The sequence below is a fragment of the Triticum urartu genome, chromosome 1 (genome assembly GCF_003073215.2).
Source record: "Triticum urartu cultivar G1812 chromosome 1, Tu2.1, whole genome shotgun sequence".
Taxonomy (NCBI): Eukaryota; Viridiplantae; Streptophyta; class Magnoliopsida; order Poales; family Poaceae; genus Triticum; species Triticum urartu.
The window spans coordinates 491,430,173-491,441,058 of NC_053022.1; the positions used below are offsets into that span (position 1 = coordinate 491,430,173).

The 10,886-nt window shown below is 44.8% G+C and overlaps 1 protein-coding gene across 1 annotated transcript; it reads left to right on the forward strand.

Annotated features, from left to right (window-relative positions):
* Positions 1-7,740: 7,740 nt before the first annotated feature.
* Positions 7,741-10,633, forward strand: LOC125521590 (probable protein S-acyltransferase 4). Its single transcript, XM_048686651.1, has 4 exons — positions 7,741-8,024; positions 8,397-8,591; positions 8,708-9,025; positions 9,783-10,633. The coding sequence occupies exons 1-4, from the start codon at positions 7,971-7,973 to the stop codon at positions 10,500-10,502; spliced, it is 1,287 nt and encodes a 428-aa protein (XP_048542608.1). The 5' UTR covers positions 7,741-7,970; the 3' UTR covers positions 10,503-10,633.
* The last annotated feature ends 253 nt before the right edge of the window (positions 10,634-10,886 follow it).

Below are 10,886 nucleotides of genomic sequence, written 5' to 3' on the forward strand. Positions count from 1 at the left end.
TTCGTTTGATCATAACTTGAGTTTCGTAGCTCCGTTTGAGTTGATTCTTTTACAAATCGAAGCTCTTGACCTAAACATTCTAATAAGGCCAAATTCACATAATTTTGGTACTGTTAGAAATTGTTTTATGTTGCAAGAGTTATTTGCTTGGTTTTGATGTTTTCCGAATCGTCTTCTTCGTTCTTTCTGATCTTTTGAGTGATTGCTTATGTGTGGTTACTATTGCTTGCTTACGATAGATTGACCGGAGTGTGACGAGTAGAACTATCAAGAATTTTGAGTGCGAATCATCTTCATCAACATTGCAGGCAAGTTCACACTTTGATCATACCTTTTCTACAACCCAGTTTTATTGCATTAGATCAATCCTCACACATTGCATGATTAGGATCTAATTAAATTGTGGGATGGAAAGTAGATGAGGTAGTACCTATTACCTGTTTATTATCAAACCCTTGGGAGTTACTATTACGTTATGCTTATATTGCCATGCTATGCTCGTAGACGTGGATTGGGTTTGAGAGAATTTCATGACAGATGGTGAGAGATTATGGTTAACTAAGGTTTAACTTAAGGTGGCTACTTTAATACACATCTGGGTGGATTGGTTGGGGCACCCTGGGGATATACCAGTGGACTTGCCCGGACACCTGGGGAAATACCAGTGTTGTCCTAGGAGATCCCGGGGATATACCGTGTGATCATCCTATGGTTCGCCACCCAGGCTCAAAGGGATCATGAGATTATTCATACTAGAAACTTCCGTGTGCAGCCACAAGCCATTATGGGCTCTGGCATAGTTGATAAGTTGTGCGAACTCTTACAGGGTAGACTAGCAGATGTAGGGGAAAGTAGGTGTACGGTCTATCCCATTAAGGTGCTAAGCGCTTCTGAAAGACTATGTCTCGGTCATCCGTTTCTCAAACACCATGTAGTGCGAGAAACCAAACGGAGGCGGTCGCGTCTTGTGGGGAAAAGTGCGCAAACCTCTGCAGAGTGTATAAACTAATCATGATTAGCCGTGTCCCCGGTTATGGACATCTTGAGTATCTAGTTCTTGGATTATCCTGTTGATCTCATCACGGTTACTTTAAATGAATATTGTTGGGTTAATGATGTTACTTAATTGGGATTGAGAATGCTGTCAACCATTCTCAATGTTCAACAACCACCATGATAGTTAAATAAAATTTATTCCTTTGCAGTAGGGAAAAATTGGCTTTACGCAAAAACCTTATAACCATAGAGCTTTTCCACCAGCCATATATGCATATAGTGATAGCCATTGTTCATCATTTTCTCTATGGTGTGAATTTTCCAGTACATTCAATGTACTGACCCGTTTCGGGCTGCAACGTCTCATGTTGCAGGATTATCTTACAACGAGTAAGTGATACGTTAGGGTTATGATTTCCACACTCAACTTTGCCGTTGGTGTTGATGGGAATCCACAACCTTGTTGCTTCCGCTATATGGATTGAGGTAATAGTATTTACGTTACTTTATACATGTGATTTACCTCCGTTATAAATCCTTCGAGTACTGTGTGTGTCAGCATACCGATCCAGGGATGACACTTAAGCACAGAGACTTGACCCATTCGGGTCGGGTCGCTACATAGTGATGTATATTTCAATTTCCAAATGCAAAGTGAAGGTGTTAACTGTGGTGTTACTGAGTGGGTTGACAAGCCCTGGCATCCAATTCTTCAGAATTGCTTGTCCAGGCTGTGGGACATGTACCATGAACAGAATTGTGGCAGGGTAGTTGATAAGCAGAAGTATGAGAAGCATTTGGCCAAGCTTAAGACTGAAAATGACAAGCTGTGCATTGAGTACACAAAGCTTGTCCAAGATGTATCCAAGATGTTTGATTGGCAGGATGGTAGGGTAGACCACATGGATTACCAGAAGGCAGTTGAGGAGGAAGAATTTGAGAAGAAGAAGAAAGAGGTAGAAGAGAGTGCTAGGTTGGAGGTTCAGATGGAGAAGCTCAAACTTGCCAAGGAACAAAGGTGCATTTTACAGAGTCAAGCTGACATTATCAAGAATACCAGGAACACAATGAAGGAGGTTGAATAGGAGAGATATTTGCTTAAGATAGAGAAGACCAAGCTTGAGAATGTGGTGAATGAGCTGCTGAATGATGGGCATGCAAGCAAGGAGAAACTTGAGAAAATCAAGGCCATCCTTGATTCATGAAGTGTGTTCTGTAGATGGTGAAGTACATCCAAGGCCTTTATAAGTATGTGGCCTAAAAATCTGATGTGAAGATATGAGGTGTACATTTTGGGGAATGTGAAGCTAATCTAGTCTATGTCTATGCCAATGTTAAGAACTGTAGTTTATGCTGCTAGAACCTTGAATGATAAGTTATGAACTAAGTTTTAATGAATGTTCTACCTGTATTTGAACCTCTTATGCTATGTTATGGAGTCAGTGATAAGCACTGCTGGACTATGCTATGTATTTGAACCTCTTATGCTATCTGTTTTTAGTGCTTTGTACCTGGGCTTTGTGGCCCAGTTATATTTACAAACCTAGGCCTACTGCACCCACCCTCCACTGCTCATAAATAGCCTACTCCATGAATTTGTATGAAAGAATGTATCCCTTCCATTTGTATGAAAGAATGTTTGGATGGTGGAATCTATGAATGTTTGAATAAATGAATCAATGTTTGCATTAGTGTTGTCTGAATCTACCCAGATGTCACAAACAAGCAGGTTTCATAATGCAACCACTTAGGTTTCATCAAGCAAATACATAGGTTTAATAATGCAAACACTCAGGTTTCAGGAAGCAAATACATAGGTTTCATAATGCTAACACTCAAGTTTCATCAAGCAAATACATAGGTTTAAGAATGCAAACACTTAGGTTTCAGCACTCATACAACAAGACAGCTTTCTCAAATGTTGGTATCTTCAGTAGTTTCATAATGCAAACACTCAGGTTTCATAATGCAAGCAAATACATAGGTTTCAAGAACCAAATACTCAGGTCTCAGGAAGCAAATACATAGGTTTTAGGAAGCAAACACTCAAGTTTCAGCAAACAAATACATAGGTTTCAGCAAGCAAACACTTAGGTTTCAGCACTCATACAGTGCAAACAAGACAACTTTTCAGAAAGCTCAATAGTTACCACTAGTAGTGAAATATGCCTTCCACTTTCCAGTTGGCTTCCTAACCCTCTTGGACCCAATCTCCATCTCAGAGTGAGCAGCTTGCCTTGGAGCATTGAAACTTGTGTACCCCCCTCCTCTGCTAGCCGTTGATGCTCTGGTCTTCTTTGCTCGAGAGGCAATGGATGACCTTGTGTTCTTGGCTGGTGAAGATGTGCTAGGAGCCCTTGCCTTCTTGGTTGCTTTGGTCTTCTTGGCAGGTGTTGATGTGGCAGGTGTTGGAGTAGCACAAGCAGCTGCCTTGTTCCTCTTTGCTGGTCCTGGAGTAGCTGTGGCTGCTGCATGCCTCTTCCTAGATGGGGCTGATGGTGGTGGTGGTGGTGGTGGAACCACACCTGTAGTAGCTCTGGTAGATGAAGTGTAGTCTGACCTATTCTCCTGCACATTTAACAAAGCAAATTAGAATTAAACCACCTAGCCTATGAAACATAAATTTCTTTATCAATAAGCATACCTGGTGATTATTCTTTCTCATCTGCAGTTTGGGTTTCAGTGGAACACCACATGTGGTATACCTATGACCTTGCATATTGCAATTGCTACAAGTCACTGTCCCAATTCTTAATGTATCCTTCTTGGCAGGCACCTCAAAATGTCCTTTCCTCCTAGCTATCTGCTTTTTACCCTTCTTTTCTTTGAATACTGGAGGAGATATGTCATCCCCCATGGTGTGTGGACAACAATCAGGTCCTGGAACAGGGTATATAATATGCTTGTAGGTTTCACAGTAGAGGGGCTTCTTGAAGAACTCATGGACAAAATCTTCAGGGTGTAGCTTGACCTTCTGCATTGCTCCTATAGCATGACTACATGGAACAGTTGTCATATCCCACCTCCTGCAGTCACAAGTGTAGTTGTTTAGGTTTACACAGTAGGTCTTCTTTGAACTACTTGTAACTTGCCAAATGCCTGGTCCAGCCATATATGCATCACAATATTTTGCCCACTTCTTGGCCTCCTCCAATATCTCAGAGTAAGTGGGTGTGATATCCCACCTACATGTCTCTGTCTTCTCCCTAATCTTCTGAAACTTGATCATGAGTTTTGTCCTCATTCCTTCAAGCATTGTCCTTATGGGCTTGTTCCTAACATCCAAAATCATCCTGTTGAAAACTTCACTAAGATTGTTTACAACAAGGTATGTCTTGCATATAGTATCCATTCTATGCCTGGCCCAAGTATGGACTGGTATGTTGGACAACCACTTCCATGCCTCCTCACTCTCTTTCTTCAATGCTTCCATGCCCAGATCATGCCCATGCTTAGTGAAAGAATATGCAGCCTGGTCTAGATGTTTTTTCAATTCATCCCCTCTAAACCCAGCTGATTGGAAGTTGTCATATATGTGTCTTAAACAAAATCTTTGAGGGGAATCAGGAAATGCATCATGTATTGCATTGAGCAGACCATGTTCATTGATTTTGTATTAATAACTAGTGAAGTAAGTAGAGAAAGCATTACATACTGCAAGAAACCAAACTGAAGTAGTTGTACCTTTTGCCTGTCTGACATAATTGTGTAGGGCCCAAACTTGTTGCCACTACCAATTACTGTCCTTAACTGTGTAAGAAACCAAGTCCAACTATCTGTCTCCTCCTTGTCAACAACACCAAATGCAATAGGGAAGATGTTGTTGTTGCCATCCCTCCCTGTTGCTGCCAGGATTTGCTGCCCAGTGCTTAGTTTGATGAAGCATCCATCAAGACCTGCATTTTAAGCCATTAGTAAGCAGTAACATTTTATGCAATCCCTATTTAAGCACTATACAGACTAGATTTACCTATGAAAGGCCTGCAACCATTTAGGAACCCCTCCTTACAAGCAAACAAACAGTAAAACATGTAATGAAACCTTGGGGTAGGTGCTGGATGGAGTTCAAATTCCTTTGTTGTCACAACATACCTACTACCAGTGTTTGTGTCCAAAACACACTGCAGATAGTCTCTTAACCTGTAGTATTGTGTCTTGTGATCCCCTTGCACAACATCAACTGCTTTCCTCCTTGCCCTGTAGGCCAATTTTTTTGGAACATGTACTCCAAATTTCTTTTTTGTATAACTCAATATAGTCTCAACACCTGCACCAGGATTGGATCTTACAGTATCCTCAACAGCCTTTGCAACCCACTTCATGGTAACCTTTGTGTTCTCTCCACTTGCTCCACAGGTGTGATCAAGATTCATCTTCTTGATGCTAAAGGTTGACTCATGGGCAATCTTAGAAGCAGTAATATAAAACTCACAACCATGCTTTCTATCTGAGCACCAGGCTATGATCCTACTTGGATCATTCCTATGGTACTCAAAGTTCCCAAGTGTCCTAACATGGTAGTTTCTCAATGCTTCTCTGAACTCTACCACATTCAGAAAGCACAAATGAATCCTAAATTGTTCATGTGCATCAGGCCTAGAGGAATAATACCATATTCTCTCCTTCTTCTTCTTCAATTTTCTCTTACTGCCACAAGGCAACCTAGGTGCATCATCTTCTTCATCAGAAATGCCTTCATCACCTGGAAAGCAGAACTCATCAGCTTTTGGCACGAAATGTTCAAACTTTATGTGATCTGGCTCACTGTGTGATCTGCTTGTTGGGCCTTGTTTCCTCACAGGTATCTTCTGTGCCACAGTTCTCACATGATCTGAAGCTTCTTCATCATCATCTTCTTCAGAACCATTTCGCTCCTGCCAAAACTCTGAGGGTTCAGAAGCAGCCCCAAAATAATGCTCAGCCATCTCTTCCTCTTCCATGTAGTGCTGACTTGTTCCTTCACCACCTTCATCTTCTCCCCTAGCCCAAGACTTGTATGAAATTTTCTTCCCTCTGTAATCACCCCTGCAAAACTCAAAATCTAAAGAGGATTTTTCCAACTCATCATCATCTTGATCTTTTGCTTCAATGCCTTCAATTTCCACTGCCTCTTTTCCCTTGTTGAAATTACAGCTCTGCTGTGTGTTAAAATATGGATCAATAGGCATAACTGGAGGCTCTGAAGAATTTGAGACAGGGAAAAGGACACCTTCTTGGAAAACACTATATACAATGGGATCACCAACTTGACTCATTGGAATCTGCTCTTCAAGCAAGGTGTGGTCCATGTTTGCATCTGCTGGATTTGCGTCAGTAGCCTCTCTCACTGTTATGTTCAATACTTTCTTCTCAGCAAACAAATCTAGCATCTCCTCCACCTTCTCATCACTATCCAAAACCTCAATCCCCTCCAGCTCCTTACCCTCATCCTTAACATATGACAGATAGGCATCCAACCCATAGCCCTCAAGTTCAATAAGTGCTAACAATAACAGGTAATTCATTTCTGATAAGGAAAACTTCCTTTCCATGTTGTCTCTACCCTGAAAATGCAGCCTCAATTGCCATACTTCATCATCCAAACTATGCAAAGAAATAAACAACACATACAGATTTCTTCAGATTTTCAAGTTAAAAAGTATGCAACAGTTTCACTTGCACAACATATCATCCAAACCTAAACCCTGATTCATATATTGCTTACAATGTATACATAATAATATACCAAAGAAACTAATTCGTTAACAATCTAAGAAACAAATCCTAACCCTAGTTCATAAATAAACTACGAAAAATAATTAAAACAAGTCGAGTATAACTTACTCCACGCCACCAAGTGAGGAGGCCCACTGGTGCCCGCCTTCTGGATCCGCGTGGATGGATTTGGCACTGCCCTGGCCGCGCGCCACGCCGGCGAGATCTGGAACTCCTGCGTCGGTGGCCCAGACGAGCGCTGGGTCGGGAAACTTGCGCTGCCTAGCCACTTGTTGACCTCGGAGTGAGCACCGCTCTCGCCGCTGGCTGTCGCCCCAGGCTCGCTGTCGTCCTTCTTCCTCGCCGCCGCCATCGTCGGGAGAGACAGAGAGCACGGGGAAAGGAGGAGCGAGAGAGAGATGCTGCCGACAGAGAGAGAAAGGCAGTGAGCGAGTGGGTGCGGTCCGACCGCACCGGTCGATCCGAGTAACGGCCGTTAACGGCCTCGCCGTCACGCGTGGCGCTGACCTGGCCTGACTGGCGGGCCCGTACCGTCAGAAAACGGTTCAAAACGCTAGCAACGGGCGATTTGGGTTTTTTGAGACAGCCGACAAAAAAGTGGTAGGTATCAGTCACAAACAAAAAAATGGTGGTTTTTTGGAACCCTAGCACGAAAAGTGGTAGTTTTATGCTATTTACTCCCTGATTTTGGAAAAGTGTGGGACAAATATGATTACACGTCAAATTTTGTATAGACCTAAATACAATCCTAAGAAAACAATTAAACAGAACCATTTTGAAGGTCTTGATAATTGCCTTCTTTTAGTGTTACTATTTGATAATTACATAGGCGAAGAGAATAATAGAACATGAGTCCTAGAATATCCTAGTACACCGACAGACAGGTGACCCAACACGCCTAGACTTGCCGGCCGATCCACCCTGTCGTTCAGGCCGGCACGTTGGGGCAGGAAGGTCGTTGAGCCCAACCTTGATCGATTTCCTAGGGAAAACAATACGCACGTAGCTACAACTGGCGCCCTCCCTCGCCACGCCTAGAGAGAGAAAACCAAGGGGAAAAGCAGGAGATGGTCATTGCCTTGGCCATAACGAACTGGGAGAGCGAGAAAAAGAAGAGAGGAAACTGAAGAGCGGCCAGTAGCTGTACGTCTAATCGGCAGGCGGCAGGCCTCGTCGTCGGTCACCTGTGGTGTGAGCAACTGGGCCTTGATCTTGGAACAAAGAGGTCGGCCGTTTGGAGGAATAAGCAGTCAAGCAGGATGGAAGAAGAGCCGAATCGGAGGAGGCTGTATCAAGTTTGGAGAGGAAGCAATGTACGTACATGCCGCTCTTCATCTTCCTATATCTCTCTTGTCCAGTACTTTTTGCTGAAAATTAGAAATTAAGATGTCACATTTGCTTCTTGTGTGCTTGAATCTTTTAGCAAAAGAAAATCTAGTGTTCATCATTTTCTGGTCAAATTGATTCAACCGGTCCTCTGTATAAGACAAGAAGGTTTTTGTAGCAGCTGACATATGGACAAGGTGCAAAGGAAAATCTCAAGAAATGATCATAATAAATTATCGACACATTCTGTTACGTAGCTGTTAGCCATTAGACTCCCTACTTATGCATAATAAAAGCATTCGATTCCTACTAGTTTCAACTGACGGACGGCAATTTTACTCCCACCAAAACGATTTCAGAAATTTCTCTGCGGCGGGCGCCTAATCTTCGGTCCGGACGCGGGTTCCCTCTTCCTGTCCACAGTTCTAATCATAGGCCCCTTGGTCGGCCTATGCTGCCAGTGCATCACAAAGATGAACTCCAGCACCTCGGATCAGAAGAAGAATGTCCTTGGCCTGCCGGTCCTCATCGCCACGGTCCTTCTCGGCCTAGCGGTACGTGAGCTTCACAAAATTCAGCAAACCGGAAGCAACACCACAGCTGCTGATTCTTGTCCTTTTTTTTTTTTTTGCCAAAGTGCTGATTCTTGTCCTGTTGTACATGCCTGCAGGATTTGGCATTCCTGCTCCTGACGTCGAGCAGGGATCCGGGGATCGTGCCGAGGAACGCGCGTCCTCCCGAGTGCGGCGACGAGCAGCAGGTGGTGGACATGACGACGCCGTCGACCGAGTGGGTGAACGCGGCGAGCCCCCACCTCCGCGTGCCCCGCTCCAAGGACGTGGTCGTCAACGGGTGCGTGGTCAAGGTAAAGTACTGCGACACGTGCCTGCTGTACCGCCCGCCCCGCACGTCCCACTGCTCCATCTGCAACAACTGCGTCCAGAAGTTCGACCACCACTGCCCCTGGGTCGGCCAGTGCATCGGCCTGGTCAGTCACCTCATTCATATAGGAGTAACTGCATCATCAATTCTTCTCTCTTTTTTTTTTGAAACTTCAAGACTTTATTCCTCATATCAGAGACAAATCTTTTACAATAGCTTGAGAAATAAAGTTCGGGATGTAAGCTTCCCAGAATGAGGAAGATCTAATGCTAAAAGAGTGGCTAGCTAAGATATGAGCAGCCTCGTTAGCTTCACGAAAACAGTGGGAGTAATCAGCATTTGCAAAGTCAAGAGCAAGCTCTCTGCATTCCAGAATAGTGGCTATATTGTATCCAGTATAATCTTAATTCTGCACTGAGTCCACCACGAAACTGCTATCCGATTCAACTTGAACTTTGTTACATCCAATCCTGCCGGCTAAATATAAACCGTTACGAATTGCCAGAGTTTCAGCTGCATCAACGCTCGAGTCAAGACCTGAGGAAGATACCAAGTGGCTGCTGCTACAACAGTCCCTCGTTGGTCGCGTGCAATAGCTCCTGTTGCTCCTGACAGAGAATCGGCCTGAAAAGCAGCATCAACATTAACTTTTATCATATCATTTGCCGGCCGCTTCCATATGTGATCCTGCTTCCTCTCTGAGTACTTGCTAGAATATGCTCGAGTAAAATTGGTCGCTAGCACTCGAATTGATATTGCTGCTTTTTCTGCTGTTTGGATCAATTCTTTCGTCAATTCTTCTCTCTTAATTTGCCACCAACGACTCGAGCTGATATATAGATTCTGGTGTCCTTTTGTCGCAGCGGAACTACCGCTTCTTCTTCCTCTTCATCTCCACGTCCACGCTCCTCTGCTTTTACGTCTTCGCCCTGTCGTGGCTCAACATCGCCGCCGAGAGGGAGGAGTACGGCGGCTCACTGCTGAAGTCCATGGGCGGCGAGGTGTTGTCCGTCGTGCTCATCGTCTTCACCTTCGTGTCGGTGTGGTTCGTCGGCGGCCTCACCGTGTTCCACCTCTACCTCATGAGCACCAACCAGACCACGTACGAGAACTTCAGGTACAGGTACGACAAAAAGGAGAATCCCTACAACAGGGGCGCGCTAGCCAACATCGCCGAGGTCTTCTTTACGCGGATGCCGCCCTCGCTCAACCGTTTCCGGTCGTGGGTGTCGGAGGACGACGACGCGTACGGCGGCGGCGGTGGCGGCGTGCTCTCTCCGATGAGCGGCGGGCTCGATCTGGAGATGGGGCGCAAGGGCGTGCACTACAGCCCCGGCGGCATCCCGGCGATCCTTCAGGGGATGGATTACAGCGAGATGGAGAAGATGGACGCTGTGGGTGTGCACGTCAAGGACCGGCAAGCGGCGCCCGAGGCGCCGGACCTGTTCGTAATCTCACCGGCCTGGCAGCACGACGTGGGCTGCGGAGGAGGAGGAGGAGAAGGAGAACGTAGCCCCGCAACTGTACAGGACCAAGATGCTGAGAGGACACTTGTGAGCTCGAATGCAAATTCTCAACGGTGATCATGCGCGAGCTCTTGTTCTTTTCCCTTTTTGGCGGTCAGGCCTACGTCCTGCAATTTTCCTTTCTTTTTTGCCTCGACTGAACTGTAAATTTTATACGTGCAAGCAGCAGCGTTGCACTCGAAAGGGTCCGTAATTTCGCTTAGTTTATTTTTCTGTTCTTCATTTGGAGAATAGCCGGAACTAGGGCATCTCTAAGCTTTTTTTTAACATAAGTACAAACACAAGCGTTTATATATACGCGCATACACTCACCTCTATGAATGTAGACACGCACACCTTACTCCTATGAGCACTTCCAAAATAATGAGCCGACATATCATCTTGAGATTTACAAAGTCACCGTAGGCGCCTCGTCGTCGACGTGAACGTCTCCTCCCATTG